We start from the raw sequence: 18,036 nt of genomic DNA on the forward strand, positions 1-18,036 counted from the left end.
TTGTTGCTTTTAATCAAATTTCAAATTTTTGTTTTACTTTCTTATGTTCACCTGAATGTGACGAAATGATCGAAGATTCTGGAGATTCTTTGTTGCGAAACGAAGTCTGCCCTGTAAGTATTTTTTGACTAAACCTTGTGCTTAAAGCTTGTTTTGTAATATTCTTTCTATATAAACGGTTAACCTTGGCAGACTGTCTATGCGTGCAAAAATAGTTGTTATGAAAGTTCATTATTCATGCTATTGTTTCTACTTTAGGCCAATTTAAGAGGAAAAATAGCTCTTATAAAGGTTTGGCATTTTGTCAAAGGGCAATGGAAGAAGGTACTGTCAATTTCAGCAAAATACTTGGCGAAGACATGCCTAAGTTACGTGAGAGTGACAATGCGAGCGACGTTGAAGAATCTGGTGACAATGAAAATGATAGAGAAGACGGCGACAGCCATGCTGATGGTGATAGTGAGCGCAGTGACAGTGACAGTGATGTTCCGAACCAAAAAATATAAGTATGGAATTCGTAAATGTGTCATATGACTTGCTAGTGAACGCTGGAGAAGAACTTTCTGTTGAATTTATGGGTCAACCAAGCATAGATTGCCGTGAAAACTTGCTGTCAAAGCAATCAGCCTTCATAAACATGTTTTTGCCATTATTTTGTGGAGCCAGACACTGGCAATTATTTGACACTGTCAAAGCAATCAGCCTTCATAAACATGTTTTTGCCATTATTTTGTGGAGCCATAGACACTGGCAATTATTTATATAATTTTAATGAATTGTCGGGTTTCATCAATATTATGGAAGCAATGGAAGTAATACCACCTGGAATCGATGTCACTGTTACGGAAGAAAGAAATGTCTATTACAACAACGATAGCGAGTTATCACTCGCACCTCACCTGCAATAGCATCGTGAGAAAGAAACAGCTGGAAGTAGTTTTTGCGTGGTCGTTGCACGAGGCAAAGCTTTTTCATTGTTTTTGGACAGAAATAAAGTATTCTTCATCGATTCCCATGAAAACGGCTATTATGGAGGACGATTTTGTATAATCGAAACGCAAAATTCACCAAAGGAACTACTCCCGTATATCCCTTGTAATGACGACGAGGTTATTTATGCTTGCTTTGTACATGTAAAATAATTGTAATAATAAAAATGGTTGTAATAATAAAAATGGTTTTGATCTGTTCTCAATATCTCGCTAAGTACAAAATATTTTCCAACAAAGACATGCTTGAAAACCTAAAAAACCTTTAAATACCAGCTGAGGCCCGGTATCGCCCTACAAAATAACTGCATTTTGGTTGGTCGCCCCTTTCTCTGCGAAATATGTTGTCTCGACAATACACCATCGTAACACAACTCATCGTGAATCGTATTCTTAAAACTATATCAGAATTAAGGTCTTCCCAATGTCCAAAATGTAATCTACGAAAAATAATACTTGAATAATACTTAACATGCATAACAAAGAACTGAAGAAGTTTTGCATATCAATTTAGTACATATTTTTAATAACACGGTTCAGGGAACATGGGGACGAGGATGGTGATGTGAAAAAGATGTTTCATTTCACGAGCAACATAGTGACGTCAAAAATGATTGCCGCTTCGCGCGACCATCAGATTTAAGTTTTAAGATTTAATATTTTTAACCTCGTTTTTTTAATCTTCGTTCTATCTTTTAAATGCATTGACTAATGACACAAATATATATATATAAGGAGCATAAGATAATAATAAATGAACTATACAATAACCCTGACAACAAAAGACATAACAGGTCAAGATATAAAATTAACAAATTCTATTTCAGGCGATCAAATTTTGATAACGGGCGGTAACTTATTGCATATAAATTAAATCAAAACCGACAATATAAAATTCCGTTCAACTCAACGCAAAATTAAAATGCTGAAAAATCGGTACTACAAAAAAACGCAAAAAATTTGATTCTGTAAAAATTCATTCCCAGGGTAAATTTAACAGTTAATAACCGAAAAATAACGCCTTCAGAAAACACTGTTAGGGCCCACAATATTAGCAAAAATAGCTCATGTAAATAAGATTTTTGGCCCAATTTCACAAAAATAACTACCGCTTACTAAAACTAAAAACAAGCTCAAGCCCAAGATCTGCAGTTTTTTTATATGAGTATAATACGCGTAAGAGGTTACAAAAATTTCGCTTGTTAAATGCTTCAGAATGTTTTTTCCTGAAAACCGTTCGTTTGCAAAAACATACGATATTATTACAAAACAAAACAAAGCCGACCAATAAGATCTTGTTCTTTACAGCAAAAATAAATATTATAACATGTGTTTTACTTTGGCCCTTAAATTTGCATGAACTTGGTTTTTTGGTGCCTCTCTTTTTCCCGATCGGCCCAACACGTTGGATAAATTTGGTTTGGAAAAAGTGTTCAGGTTTTTTCTCTCCATCCAACACATTTTTTTTTGATTTGCTATTTTTGCGTTTGGTTAAAGCGACCCAACATTTTATCCAACATGATAATTTTGTCATATCGAATGAAATGTTGAATTGATTTAACAAGAGCTTTATACAGTGTAATTTTCGGTGCAAAAATAATTGTTCGCTTTATAGAGATGTTTCAAAAACATAGTTTTAGGCAGAATTATGAAAAAAATAAGGTTTTACAAGCTTTACTTTACTAATATTTCTAATTAAGGACAATGTATTCCGGCATAAAAGCATTAATTGACAAAAAAATAGACTAATGGGCAGAAATACAATGTAAAAATATTGATGGATATTTTTTGTCGTCATTCTATTTTTATAATGTCTGCTTTATATATACGGTGTATACTTTAAGGGCAGAAACTTTTGCGTTTTTGACCCTTTTTCACGAAAGTTTTCCCTTTACAAATTTTAAAACGCAAAAGTTTTTTACGCGAAATCAAATATTTTTTTTTCTTTAAGGCCTCTTCTTGAAATTTATTGTTATCAAAAAAAATAATGACAGATGGATGGATATTATTAATTAATACGTATACGATCTTATAATCGTCTCAAATATCTTTATTTCCTCCAGCACTTGTCACAGCTTTGTCCTTTTTTCTAATTTGCGCTGAAACAGGTGGAGTGTTCACGACCGTGGGTGAAGTCCTTACAAAATGGAGAAGGTTGTCAACGGCTCTGTCTTCTACAGGCTCAATATAACACGGTAGAAGAATTTGAATTGCTACTGATAGCAAAATTCATTGGTACATTGGTGAAGTTAAAGAAGCTGGTCACGAAGCTGATTTTGAGTGAAAAGTTGAATATTACATTAAACAAACAAAAAAAAAATTATAAAAATTATGAAAAAAATCTTATTTTTTGCTCATCGCGAAAGTTATTTCCGCGAAATTTGTTCAAAAAACCGCAAAACGCGAAAATTTATTCCACAAGTTTTGCGTTTTTTTTTAGATACGCGAAAGTTTCTGTACGCCATATTTTCTGCCGTTAAAGTAGTAAGACTTTTTATTTAATGCAAAAATTTGTCCGTCTTTTTGAGTCTTATTATACAAGAACGATCGCTTGCTGTAAATAAATGTTTAGGAAAGAAATAAGGAAAAACTATTTTTTTGTGTGTCTGCTTTATGGAGTGTCCTCTTTAGAGAGGTTTTGTTATAAGAGTTTCCAATAGGATTTGTCCGGGGGACAGAAATTGTCCGTCTTCTTATAGAACTGTCGGCTTTAGAGGATGTCCGCCTTAAGCGGTTCCACTGTACCACTGTCCGTCTTATAAAGCTTTCTGCTTTCGATTAGACGGCGTCCGCTTAAGCTAGATTTAAAAACAATGATTTCAAACTCTGCAGAATAGAAGATCTGTAGGTAGGACACCGGACTAATAGTTAACATATGCTGTTCATTGTTGTTATCAATCATCCCTTTCCCGTAGCATGGGTTGGTAGTATGGGTGTATGTGTGATAAACCCATATATTTGTTGCTTAAGGGGGGCAACACAGGTAATACTGTCGAAAAGAGAAAATTTTTACTATTTCCAGCCACAGGCAGAAAAATGGTATAAAGGTCATCTAAGATGAACCTCTTAGGAATTTCGATAGCTCTAAACGCGACACAACGGGGGGTATGGGCAAATTAACTTCATACCTAGTCCCCCATCTTTATAAACGCTAACAACCACACTACCGTAGACGAAGGGTCTGCGTATTAGATAATACTTTAAAAGAAATAAGTAAATAATCATAAGTTTTTTACTTTGTTTTAACCATCTTCGATACTATCGATACTCAAACGAAACTCTACCGACCTTGATTAGTACTAATCGGTACTTGGGTGCTTTGACATTTTAAATGAAAATAGTAATGTCCACATTTGTATATTAATATGTGTAATTTTAAAATTGTTTAACCATTTAAAATGTGCTTGTACATTCTCCTTATTTTACTGCATCACATGTTTTATCATAGGTGGCTACTACAAGTTTCGAATTATAAAAACGCGTGACACGACTGCCAGTTAAGTTTACCAAGTGTTCCAACAAGAGAGATGAAATTCAAAAAAAGTGAAATATTGTTTTGTTTATCTGCTTTGTTACTCTTGTTTCATTTATTAATAAGATAGTCATAGCTTTTTTTCTCTATTCTAGGCTCACAAGTATGTATGTGCCCTGTTTTGACAGCATGGTGAAAATCAAAGATCTTAAGAAAGATATTTTTGGTGCTGTTGTTGGTAAAATATCTGACAAGGAGCTGGGAAATCCTGTGAGAAAGGTGTTTACCAATGTGCAAAAAATGTCATCAAACTCTGTTTCGTACTACCGCCACATTAAAGCTATGACTGCTGCCACTGAAAAAGGTATGCAAAAAGCTTTGGCCAGTACAGTAGCTAGCTATTAGGTCTGTTGCCAAAATTAGTAGCTAGTATAGAGTGCACACCTCAGCAAGAAAATTTTTTTTCTAGGTTTCAGCAGGGCAATACAGACTAAAAAGTCTAGCCAGGAAAACTGTACCAAAAATATACAGGTTAATGTGACTGAAATACCACCATGTATGTATTTATCAAATGAAATGGTTCAAAAACGTCCACGGAGACATATTGGGAATGGTGTATCTGCTGAAACGTTTGTTGGATTTTATAACGATTTCAGAGTTCGCATTAAGCAGTTTCGTGCTGGAACAAAACTTATTGGTATTGAACATGAAGCGAAAATGCTTTCAAGTGTGCGCAGTCATAGATGTTTACCAACTTTGATAGGACTGATAGATAAGGAGCCGTTTTCCCTAGTGTTGAGTTTTTTTGGTGAAGCGGAGCAACCACTAAGAAATACTTTAAAATACAATTATCAGGTGAATACTCTATCATTATTGGATCGATTTAAAATTGCAAAGGAAATTGTAGATACAGTTATATTTATGCATAAGTACCAAGTAATACACTGTGATTTGAAAGCAGATAATGTGCTAATCAAGACTAAACCTAAATTACAAGTTAAAATCATTGATTTTGGTTTGGCGGAGATGGTACTGAAGTCAGTTATGTTGGCATGGAAAAAAGTGATGCAATTCGGCAGAAAATGAAATTACACCCTCATGTTGCTCCAGAAGTACATTACAACTTTCCATGCTCGTACCACACTGACAATTTCGGGATTGGTTATTGCTTAAGAATTCTTTTTAAAAAAGTGTTGTATTTAATAGAGATTATGACCCCGTTCACCAATTAATTAGGGAATGTAGAATGTTTCATCCTGACAACCGTACAGACTTAACTTCGTTGCATAATATTTTGGAAGAAGTTATTAAGTTCAATATTTTATAAATCTTTTAAAAAACTACGGCTTAATAGACTTATATAATGGAAGAAAATATTTATTCAGCTATATATATCATAAAAATTATGCATTCCGCGGGAAAAATTTTTTTGTGGTACAATTAAAGTTTTTGCAAGAATAATGTAATGATTCGATTAAGCACCCAGCTTTTTTTAAACGCCCCCTCAAATGAGCGCCCAGGTAGTTTCCTCAAAGCTCAATAAGCACCCAGCACTTAATAAGCAGAGTGCTTATTCGGATCATTGCGGTATATAAACTTAAATTTTCTAAAAAAAAACAGTAAAAGTAGAAAGCTTTTCTTCCTCAAAAACTTGATTCTTTTGCCTTGAAGGATGCATTTTCCCTATGTATTGTTTTTCAGAAAAAAGAGAAAATATTGATTTGTCATTCTTCCTATGTTTTAACCATTCCCAGTCTTGGTGTTCTTATAAAATGTTCAGAAATTAATTTGCTTAATATATATAGTTCTTCTTTGCAAAAAGTTATTCTGAGCTCTCGGTTGCAATTTTTTCCACCAAGGACAGGAAACAAGTCATTAGCGAAATTACTGGAAATAACTTAATCGCTAAAAATATTCTTTGTGAATTTTTTTGAAAAGCAACTTTTATTTTGTCTTCTCATGTTTTTCTCAGTAAATTTCCTGTTTTTTAGATGAGAAAAATAATGATCAGCCTCCGTGGTATATAAGCAAGTTCCATTAAAGCCTACATTGGGTAGTTACATTTGTCGGATATCCGTGTACATACTAGCTAATTTCAGTTCATTATGGGGAAGCTTCATTAAGAGATAGAGCAGGGGGCAGGGCCTGAGGGGGTTCTAGCATTGCCTGCTTAGCAGATTTTAGAGACCTCTGCTGAAAATGTAAACAAAGAAATCCAAGGCAAATTCTATATACATCTTCAGCAGCCCAGCTGGAGGTGCCACTTGAAATCAAGGTCTGCTACTCTGAAGAAGCTCTTCATATGCGCTTTAGCTACTTTTTAGGCATTGGCTGACTAAAGCTACTGTAAACTAGCCATTAGCTAGCTGCTAGCAGCCTTGCTAAAACTAAAGCTAAAAGTTTTCTACGTATAGCTCCTACAACTCGTTTAGAATGGCGACATATAGCATTAATTTACATTAAAGTAAGCCTTACCTGATTTATTTACATCTATATAATAATACGCCAGTTCCGTGTCTCTGTGACAGGCAAAGTTGATATCGCCATTTTCCTTTGATGTTGCCGAAATTCTCTTTGAAGTCGCCGAAAAAAAATTATGTCTTCTTTGTCGTGAAAAGCTGCGAGTTTTATGTGGTTTGTTAAATGAAGTTCTAGCACAAAGTAACGGAAATTATGTTTGCAAAAAAGATGGCTGTTCTTTTTAAGCAATTTCTACTCTTTCCTTCAAAATAAATCTTTACAAAAGCATTTAAAAAGGGGCATGGTATATAAATAAAGTATAGAAAGGTTTCTGTAAGATTTGTTTATGTTTTTTTCAGTTTTGATGATATTATTGATGCGAGACATGTTTGTTAGCTAGCATCATAAAACCAACCACACCAACAACAACCTAATAGCTAGCTAGCTCGGACTTTATAAATATGTAGCCATGTTCTTTATACCTAGCTAAGTCTCCAGTTTATATTCAACTGACCAGCTATTAGCTGCTGTAGCTAGCTTATGTTTGCTTCAGTTTTATGTTGCTTTTTACATGTAGCTAAGCCAGCTACCGTAGTGTTATCTTAGTGGTCTTTGCTAAGAATGTGACTGTAACTTATTTCATTTGACATTTTAAGCTTAAATTAACAAGCCACAACAACTTTTAAAAAAGTATTACATAATATTTAAGAAGAGTTTAAGGACTGTTTTTAAGCAAATAATGTATTTTTCACATTTTGTGTATGCAAATAATGTATTTTTCACATTTTGTGTAACTAAACTTATATACATCGGTTACATGGAATATGACGAAACGATTTTTATTTAACATGTAGTAGTTCTTGCACCTTAAGTGTAGTGATTTTTGTTGTTCTAGATGTTCTGACTAAAATGTTTTTGTTTATGACATTTTGTCTTATTAAGAAAAGTTTTTTGAGGGAGTACAACACCGAAAAAACTTTTTTATATTTTGTATAAATTCTTACCGGGCAGGACTCTGTACAACATACCGAAATGACTGATCCCTCTCTATTTATAAATTTGATGCGTTCCAAATCGCACTCTTTTGAAATTTTGAGTAATATTTAATGAGTACAAGATACAAATACTGATTTTTGTTGAATCAGAAGTATTTCCTAGAACCATTCTTTTTTTACACTTTTGTGGGGAAAAAGTGTATGCAATATCATCAGAATAACTGATTCTGTTGCAAAACTGTTTTTCTTTTTCACATTTTGGATTGAAATATTGTTATAAAGGGCATATATCAATAGACATATATATACCAAAATAATTAAATTCTGCAAACTTTGATTTTGTCGTTCACCTCTCATCTTTTATATTTTGATTAAACTTTTGAGGAAAATCATAGGAATTATTTAGAATATGTATTTTGTGTTGGAAATTTAGTGCAAAAATTGACGTAAAATGAACTGTTAAATTGATTGTTGTTGTTGTAACATGAATTATGACTCAAACTTTGTTTTAGCATTTTTAATTTGACTAATTAGCCTAAAAATTTGCCATTTGGTTTTACACTCTGTTCTTTTTTATATATATTTTATGTGAACATAGAAGTACACAAGTAAAGTTAGAAGCCACAAGAAGTTAATTCGAAAATGAAGAGTGGAGCTAGGAGTAGTAAAGAAAAGTTAGAAGTAGAAAATGAAAGCTTGGGTTTAAAGTAGATTTGGATTCACAAATAGTAAGAACTTTTTAGATATTTTTAGACGTTATGTTTTTATGTCGCTAGAGTTACGTGTCAGGCAGACTCGCATTTGCCAGGAAAAAGTCACTTAAGAGCTTCAAATTCTTTATATTTTACCGCGTTTTTTTTTACACTTTTTTGCATAATTAATGTTATCAAACAAATGTGCTAGCGAAACTTTTGGTTTGTTGAACTTACTGCAAATGTCATAATTTTTATATTGCTATTGTTTCTCTTTATATGTGTTTTACTAAGCATAAATAGCTTGCTGGCGTCTTCCCAGTTTAACTATATTTAACTGGGTATCTGTCTTATCTAATGTTACCTTCAAGCTCCATATCTAAACCTAGCTAGCTAACTGATGATTAATGTTGTTATTCCTCTTTTAGCTATTTATATCCACCTTAGTAGTCCAACTTAGGGATCTTATTTGAGCACGAATTATGATGTAACAAGCCACAAAATCTTTCAAAGACTTAATGAACTTTTAGGGTAGTGTGAGGAAAAATTTTACTTGAAGAGGAATGATTTTGTAAAACTAAAGTGTGTGCGTTAATTGGAGTAAGTTTTATTGTTTTGTTGTTGACATCCTGTTAAACTTCTGTAAGCTCGCATGTAAATTACAAGGTTATATATTTTTACAAGGGTAGTGGTTGATATTTTTACAAAGTTTGTTGACATTTTTTGGGAAATTTACCTGGGTTTTTTACATTTGTGGTTAAAATTTCTCAGCAGAGAATAGTATGGTTGCCGATTATATTGTTTGTGTTGCAAACTGCTGTTTTTTAAATGTTGTGTAAACTTTTGTGGAAAAAGACCACATGCAAAATACTGAAAGAACAAATTTTTGTACAATTAGACTGTGAGCTGAAGTTGGATTTTTTTTATATTTTGTTTTATAAACTTTTTTTAAGCTTTAAACTAACTGTAAGTAATGTAATTACGGGAATAAATATTTGGTGATGATAAAAAATTACTGAATGTTCAGACTGAAACTGTTTAACTTTTGTGAGGGAGGACCATATGCAAGTATATATACTAAAAATAATAATTTGATATTTTACACTTTCCAAGTTGTATTTTTGTATGCACTTAAATGGCTGCTTTTTCTCAGTTGAATTTGATGGGTTTCATATCAATTTTGTGGAAGATTTTATGGGTAAAAACAATATAAAACATGCCAATTGAACTGATTTTTGTTCATATTTTGATTTGCTCCTCATAAACCTTGGTGTTCTACATTTATTGTAAACTTTTGTGAGGAAGGACCATATATATATATACAATGTTTTCAAAATAATGATTTTTGTTGATTTGAAATTTACTCCTTGCTCATTGCTTTTTCGACATTTCAGTTTAAAATGTTTGGTAAAGTCAGTACGGATCATGAGACAAAAAAATTGTTTTGTTAACCGGTTAATTTTTACATTTTGTGCATATTTTTGCGGGAGAGGATGGTATGCAACCGAATAAATGATTTTTCAAAGTTTAACTTTTTGTTTTTTGGTGTTTTGGGTTTGTTTAAGTTTGGTTTTTTTATGTTGTTCAGGTTGTATTGTTGTATAAGCATTTAGGGAAAAGACAATGTTTAAAATGCATAAAGAACTTATTTCATAGATCTGTGCTTACTGTTGCAAGCCTTTCTTTTTGACATTTCAGATTAAAATATTGAAGGTTTTCAACATAATCACATAATAAGATGTATACATATTTGAGATGTGTTATTTCTGACATTATTATTATTGTTGTCGTAACTGTCTGGGTTGTGACTGTCAATGTTGTAACTTTCTACTAACTAGATTTTACACCTTGCACGCCGTTGTTTTTCATATTTTGTCTGACGTTTTGTTGGGAGGATTTCATGCGATTTGATATTTTGTGTTAGATTTTAAGAACTTTTTTGTTAAATTATGACTTATATACTTTCTTTTTATGCATTTTCAGATTATTTTTTTTAGTAAAAGGCATATTCAATATACTGAAATATTTGCTGATGTCATCAAAATTCAAATGACAGAACTTTTCATTTGTTTTTCTGCCTAAGTGGATTTTTCCACGGGCCTAATCTACTAGTCTATATAATAATACGCTAAGTGTGTCTGTCTGTGTGTCTGTGACAGGCAAAGTGTCTTCATTTTCCTTTGATGTTGCCGAAAAATGCATCTCTAATATGTCAAATTTTCTGACGTTACGGTGCGACGAAAATAACACTACTTTAACGTCAATATCCTATATTAAATTAATGAAACCATTACAGTGCACCCAAAACTTTGAGGCCAAATAACTTGGAAACGAGGTGGTGACGTCAATGATTTTTCACCGCGTGGGTAACTAGGGACCACCTAAGATCAATTTGGGTAATTTTCCCAGACCCGGATCCCCGAATCCGTTTCGGAATGGACGGGTTGATGACGTCATCAAAAAACCTTTAAACCCTAATATTTCTGCAACCGTTTCTCAAAGGTACATCATCTTATACATTTTCTTGATTAGCGATTCAAGATCTATTTAGGGTTTTGACGGTTCTTTGCTGACGTCAGCAAAATTTTTAATCCCTGATATCTCATTAGGCGTTCGTCAAGAACATATGATTCTGTACGTTATTTTGACCAGTGTTTCAACCTCTACACATTACAGACAAAGAATAAACAAATTTCGCAATGTTTTTTTTATCTGCACTGCACTGCTGACGTCAGCAACACATCTAAAACAACTTTTTTTTTATTGACCTTTTGCCTAAGTGGATTTATCCACGGGGTTTATACACTAGTCCATATTAATACAGTGAGTTCTTATTCTATTGAATCTATCTGAACAAGTATAACGTATATGAAGCAACAAACTAACCACGTTTTTTTACCGTTCTGTTGTGCGGCGATAACCTTGACACAAGAAGGGCGCAAATATCGCCACTATACCATGGATTTCATGGCGGTAATTTTATGATTATCGCAAATTTTATCGAATTTTATCTTTTATGATAATCATAATATTTTTTGCGCGTATAGGTTGAAACTAAAGCAAGCAAGGATCTGTGCGCAAGAACTTGTGAACCTGGCTGTAGCTTTACACGTGTTAAGGGCGCCCAACACTCAGCCTTACAGATCATGTGAATATTACTATACAAATCGACGAGAAATTGGTAACCGATCAACATTCTATTGATGCGTTTTGTAGTTTTGTAGATTTTTTTCTAATGTTGTAAATTCACTTAAAAAATCTGCTTTTGTGTTGACAAACTTCGTTTGGAAATATCATAAAGAAGTACCGAGTATACCTAACCCAAAATCTTGACTTAAACCAATCACCGTTAATGGAACAATGAAACATCTACAATCATTAAAACGTAAAAGGTCTGTTGGGCTAGATGATCTACCATCCTGGTTACTCGAAGACTGCATGGAGGTAATCGCTTCACCACTAACATACATTATTAACATGTCTTTTGAAACTTTAACTTTTTCAAGTGACTGGAAACTCACCAAAGTGTTACCACTTTTTAAATCTAGAGCAAAGTCATCTGTTAATAACTATAGACCAATATCTGTTATTCCAGCTATATCCAAGGTGATTGAAAAAGTTGTGCATGAACAATTGACTACATATCTGGAAAGTAAGAATTTCATAAAGAACAACCAGTTCGGTTCCAGGCCTCATCACTCAACTGAACTGGCTGCAACAATCTTTATTGACACTGTGAAATTGAAGGTTAACGATGGCAAAATGGTCGGTGCCGTATTTTTAGACCTCACAAAAGCATTCGACCCATTAAGTCATGGTAAACTACTGTCAAAATTAACCAGTTTTTGAATTGTTGCAGACGAACACGAGTGGTTCACAAACTATTTGTTTGGAAGATTTCAGCAAGTTCAATACAATTTGATGAACATCCAGTCAATAGCGGAGTATCACAAGGGTCAATTTTGGACCTACTACTATTTATTATGTTTCTCAATGATCTTTGTACCGTAGTGAAACACTGTGAAGTAGTCAAACATGCAGACGATACTGTTTTATTTGTTGCTGGTAAGGACTTAGAGATCATAGAAACCTGTCTTTCATCCGACATGAATTATGTACTTGCATGGTGTTTGGAAAATGAATTAATTTTAAATCTTGGAGCAGGAAAAATTGAATCAATGTTATTTGGTTCAAAAAATTACAGCTACCAAACTGTGAGGGTAACATCCACGTATAAATATCTTGGTGTACTTATCGAACCATCATTGAATTTGAGCAGCAACTTTGATTTAACGCATCAAAAAGCTTCCGGTAGATTACATTTACTATATCGCATTCGACCGCTGATTACAGAAAAAGCTGCATTGGCAATATTTCAAACAATGATTCAACCAGTATTAACATGAAGCGGATTTTTTCACCTTAAGAATTCTCAGACACAACTACTCAAACTCCAATCTTTGCATAGACGAGCAACTTCAATTATTGGAAATCAATTCTTGACACCACCTTAAGAATTCTAAGACACAACTACTCAAACTCCAATCTTTACATAGACGAGCAACTTTAATTATTGGAAATCAATTCTTGACACCTCCTGATACTGTCAATATGATATAAATGCGAGCTGGAAATTTCATTCGCCGCTGCTTGGACAACGATGTGTGTGAAAATTTTGAAAATTACTTCACAAAAACAAACAACACAAGAAGCACACGCAACAGAAATAGCTTTAAATCACCTAATCTTCGTTTGGAATATTCTCGTGGAGCTTTCTGTTACACTGGAGCACATATTTACAATACACTCCCGTTGGACATTAGAAAATGTGAATCATACAATACTTTTAAGTCGCAACTGAGAGAATAATATCTGCGTATTTAGTCTTTTTTATGGCTTTTTGTTTATTTTTTTGTTTTTCGTCTTGATCAACTCATTTTTCAGCCTTTCGTCTGTGTGTTTTCTGCTGTTTATTTATTTATATCGACCGTTTTTATTTACATTTTCTTGTTTTATCATTAGTAAATATTTCTTATCCTATTTATTTCAAGGACCCATTTTTATAACACACTTTATAATGTCTGAAATGGCCATCCTTGTAAAAGATTCGTCAAATAAATAAAAATATATAAATAAATTTCCTCTTCGGTTAAGTTTCTTTCAGGATAAGGTTTAAATAACCAGGTTTTTAGGGGAGAAATATCATCTTCCAGGAAAAAAATTGGCAAATGATGGAATTGCACGTGTCTAATTGCACGTGTTCAGGTATATTTAGTGTACTTATAATGAGGTGAGACAACAGCAAGCTGTAATGATAATACTTGTCTAAGGACAGTTGGTTATGGCTACGTAGAGGTTGTACCCTTTAAGATTCCGAATAAATCCTAAATCTTCCTTGACAGAATATGCATTGACCACTTTGACTAACAAAAAAGTAATACAGTACACAAGAACAAAGAAGAACAAACTTCGAATACAAATACATTTCCACAGAAGACTTTGATCAAAAACAATGATAAACAACAGCTACAGTCAGAAACAATAAAAACAAGCAATTCAAACTGAATCAAGGAGTACATAAAATAATTAAAATTTATGAAAGTGAATATCCTTAAACGGATGAATTTTAAAGGAATTCATAACGAATTCTTAGGTAAAAAAAACAGGCTTTCCATGTGTTACACGTGGGCTCAACACTCAGCCCTACACAGATAATTGCTATAATGGACTAGCCTAACGACACGACCAGCAAGTCTTAATTGAGGTTTTTTGCTATCAACGTCGAAAAATTAGCACAAATGGGAAGAAACTTATAACCCTAATTGGCTCTTTTAAAAGTAGCTCAGGTCGGCAGGATCGTCAATCCTGAAGGCTAAGTGAGCGAACTTGGTCTCCCTACTGGCCTGGGGTAACAAGTGGGATGGTCAACCCCAAAGACAAGACAAAATGTTAAGCCCCTTTGCTATGCTTCTAAATGGTCTCAAGAAAGAGAAGGGAGAGATCAAACTTCACTTTCACGGTGAGTTGACAAATCAATGGTCAGCCAGGGTAAATTGCAACCGCTAGGAAAATTTCCTCCCCTGATTTACCTTGTTGCAGAAAAAAATGAAAAAGGTTTACAATACAGCAAGCTGCACTGAAGTATCTTGTCTACAGGGACGGTGGATGTAAATAAAATTGGGATTAGGCTCCCAGAAGAAGGTGCTGAATACACTTTCTTGCTTATTACAAGCATGAGTACTGTCCAACTTGGACCTATAAATATTCACTGAGAAAATCTTAAAGAGAAAAAACAATCCTTCAATCACAAACAATACAACACAAGACAGATCTAACAACATAAACGGACTGGTTACAGAACAAACACAAATGGAAAAAATGTATATGTCAAAAATATATAATATAAAAAAAGAATTATATAAAACCCTCCTGTGCGCCAGAACTTGTGACTCTGGCTGTAGCTTTCCACATGTGTTACAGGGCCCCAACACTCAGCCTTACACAGGAGGTTGTCATGACAGGACCAGCCTGTACATATTTTGACTAAGGACAGCAGGGTTGTCAAGCCTGAAGACCAAGTTAGTAAACTTGGGCACCTTACTGAACTGGGGTAAAAAGTGGGGTCGTTACACCCAAAGACAAGCTGAAAGCAAACCCCCTTGCTAAGCTTCTTTTAAGTTACCAGAGAAGAGTGAGCTGAACTCTTTACCCTCTGGGTATTGACGGCAAACTGGTTCGAATGAACTAGCTGGGGTAATATAAAACCGCTCGGATTTACATTTTCCTCCCCCATGACCCTGGAAGTACAGGTTTTATAAACGTAATGATAAATGTATAAGAAAGAAAGAAAAAGCGGATCAACAGCGAACGTAACAAAGAATATAACATGAATTGTTGTTGAGAATAGGTGGAGAGCATTTGCAAACCGCTCTATCATTGCAGTGGTACCAAGAATTTGTGGCAGGATCCTTAACATAAGCCCAATAATGACCTGCGGTTAATGTACCGGAGTGATTAATTGTTGCTAACAATGAGTAGTTCTGATTAAACATTGTGTCCGTATCACTGACGAGAGGTAGTTGCAGGAGAGAGTCACGTAAAGAAACACATTCAACAACTCTGTTGTCTTTTACCAGATGTTCACCATGTTTTAAAAACCTTTTAAGATGCAGGAATAAGATTTCACTACTCCTGCTGATTTGCGTTTCTCTAGTACTCTCTCTATGTGCAAAGCATTGCGGACAAAACCACTTGTTTCCATCAGTTAGAATTTCCGGTTCTAAAAATTTGCTGACACAAGATTGGATTTTAGATGTCATTGGCAGTGTTAAAATGTCCTGCATTTCGACATTTACCGAGGTGCACAGGCAGGTGTTACAGCTTACGGACATTGAGATTTCAGTTGAGATTTTATCTGCAGCAATCGGGGAAAATCCCTTAAGGGCGTCCAAAACCACAAACAAAATCTCTGCTACATCTTGCTGAGTATTAAATTGGAAGTCCAGTTTCCCATCAGAGTGCATTTGACGTTCAAGGGCCCAGAGAAAATTCGAAGGGTCAACAGGTGACAATGATTGCTTCAGCTTCGCCATGTTAAGCGAAATAGACCTCGCAATAGGTGATAAATGAAAGGATTCTGACCCACTCTGGCACCAGAGTGTTGGAATGGTACTTAATACTTGCAAAATGGCGTTGGCGTAACAAGTGTTGCCTTTGTTTAAAAAACCGATGTTTTTATAGACACTAATTGGTTGAGTGTCATTTTTATTTTGGCTAACCTTTTTAGATGGCCCCTTTCGGCGAGATGAAACACCCTTGGTCTCCACAATGGGCAAAGCCTGCTTGGATTTGGGTAATTGCATTAAGGAGTCAGTTGACCAAACATTGGATTCACGTGCCAGCCAGATACAAAAAGAAGACCTCATACTGATTTTACCGAGATCATTTGCAGTGGAATAAGCAAGTTTGTTGGTGAAACCCATTCTTTTTAAACAGGCAGTGGTGGTTCTTGCACAATATCCTCTTGCTCCTACTTCCACTGCGAAGAAATCAACTTGCCAGCCATTAACCATAATCACATTCATTAAACAGGAATATTTGGCAACTTTTGTGGAGTGCCAAGCATTCATGTTTTCCTCACATGGGCAAGTGAGTTCTACAATAATAACGCGCTTAAGGTCATTTGAATATAACACAAGGTCCGGTTTAAGCTCAGAAATGGCAATATGGCTAGGAAACACATAGTTCGAGTGTGTGTCAGCAACAATCTTCCAATCTTTGGTAAGGTGCAGTATACCTGACACTTTAGATTTTGTATGTGCCTTTGACCCGGCTCTCAGAAAGGTTATTTTTTGACAATTTTTAGGAGGTTCAGAAGGAAGCTCAAAAATGAACTTTTTCAAAGTTTCTACCAAATGGGTAAGTACAGAATCGTGTCTAAAGGTATATCTACCCTGGGAAAGAGCAGTTTTACAAGCACCAAGAATGTGAGCAGAAGTGCAAATTTCTTTGTGACATAGGAAACATGATGGTTCTGTATTTATTTTCCACCTCCTTAGGTTACTTGGTGATGGCAGAACATCGTAAGTGGATTGCAGGCAGAAAGATAAGAGATTAGGAGGAGTTGCTAGGATGTTCTTCCATGAAAGATCAAACTTTACGTAGTTCTCCCATCTTGTCCATTGGCCCTGCACCTGAAGTTGCAGTGCCTTAGATAGATCGCTTTCCTCGTCAATCTCAGCCGATGTTTTTGCGATTAACTTTCTGTACTTGTGAGTGGTTTTTGGTGGTATTACTTCCACTTTACAAATGCCAAGACCGGTTCGTCCACGCTGTACAGGACCCCTTATGGTCTTGTACTTTAATTCACCCTCAGCTATGTTAACTGCATCGCTCACCTTCCAAGAACCTGCCTTTAAAGATGGATCGAGTGTTGACAGAATCGGATCTTTGGAGTGACGCAAAAGTAGGTGGCCGCTAATCTTTGTGGATTTTAAAATAGAAGTGAGGCTCTTAATGGGCAGAGGGCAAGGAGAGGAGTCAGCATATAGGGAAATGTTTGTGATGGAACGGTGTAAGTTCAGCCATTTTCGTATGAACACTGAAACCTTTTGCTCTAGGCGCCCAGCAACAGACATCGAGACCTCGTATATTAACAGTGGCCACTGAATTCGCGGGATCAAAAGATGTTGCAAGATCCAAAGTTTTTGCGCTCCAGTGTATAAGGACTTATTAATGACACCAAGCCCTTCTATCAGCTTTTCCTCCAATTCGTTGATGGACTTCCTGTCTGAGATAGAACAATCAATAATCCGGCCTAAAAATCGCACTGGCGAGGCATGAATAGATGGGATATACTGTGAGAAATCAATGTCGTTTTCAGGGCTACTTACACTAAAAGGGGTGCTATTGATAGATCTTCCCTTGAT

The 18,036-nt window shown here is 34.9% G+C and overlaps 1 protein-coding gene across 1 annotated transcript; it reads left to right on the forward strand.

The window, feature by feature from the left end:
- Nucleotides 1-11,968: 11,968 nt before the first annotated feature.
- Nucleotides 11,969-13,178, forward strand: LOC130648610 (uncharacterized). Its single transcript, XM_057454664.1, has 4 exons — nucleotides 11,969-12,425; nucleotides 12,468-12,563; nucleotides 12,620-13,002; nucleotides 13,077-13,178. Exons 1-4 carry the CDS (start codon nucleotides 11,969-11,971, stop codon nucleotides 13,176-13,178), a joined length of 1,038 nt encoding a protein of 345 aa, XP_057310647.1.
- The last annotated feature ends 4,858 nt before the right edge of the window (nucleotides 13,179-18,036 follow it).

Source organism: Hydractinia symbiolongicarpus, chromosome 7 (genome assembly GCF_029227915.1).
Source record: "Hydractinia symbiolongicarpus strain clone_291-10 chromosome 7, HSymV2.1, whole genome shotgun sequence".
In the NCBI taxonomy this organism is placed as follows: Eukaryota; Metazoa; Cnidaria; class Hydrozoa; order Anthoathecata; family Hydractiniidae; genus Hydractinia; species Hydractinia symbiolongicarpus.

Excerpts from the sequence above, each read along its gene's own strand:
- LOC130648610 (XM_057454664.1), top strand. The coding sequence starts at position 11,969 with ATGAAACATCTACAATCATTAAAACGTAAAAGGTCTGTTGGGCTAGAT. Across the intron at positions 12,426-12,467 it reads ATTCGACCCATTAAGTCATG|ACGAACACGAGTGGTTCACA; the intron begins GTAAACTACTGT and ends GAATTGTTGCAG. Across the intron at positions 12,564-12,619 it reads AATAGCGGAGTATCACAAGG|TGAAACACTGTGAAGTAGTC; the intron begins GTCAATTTTGGA and ends TTTGTACCGTAG.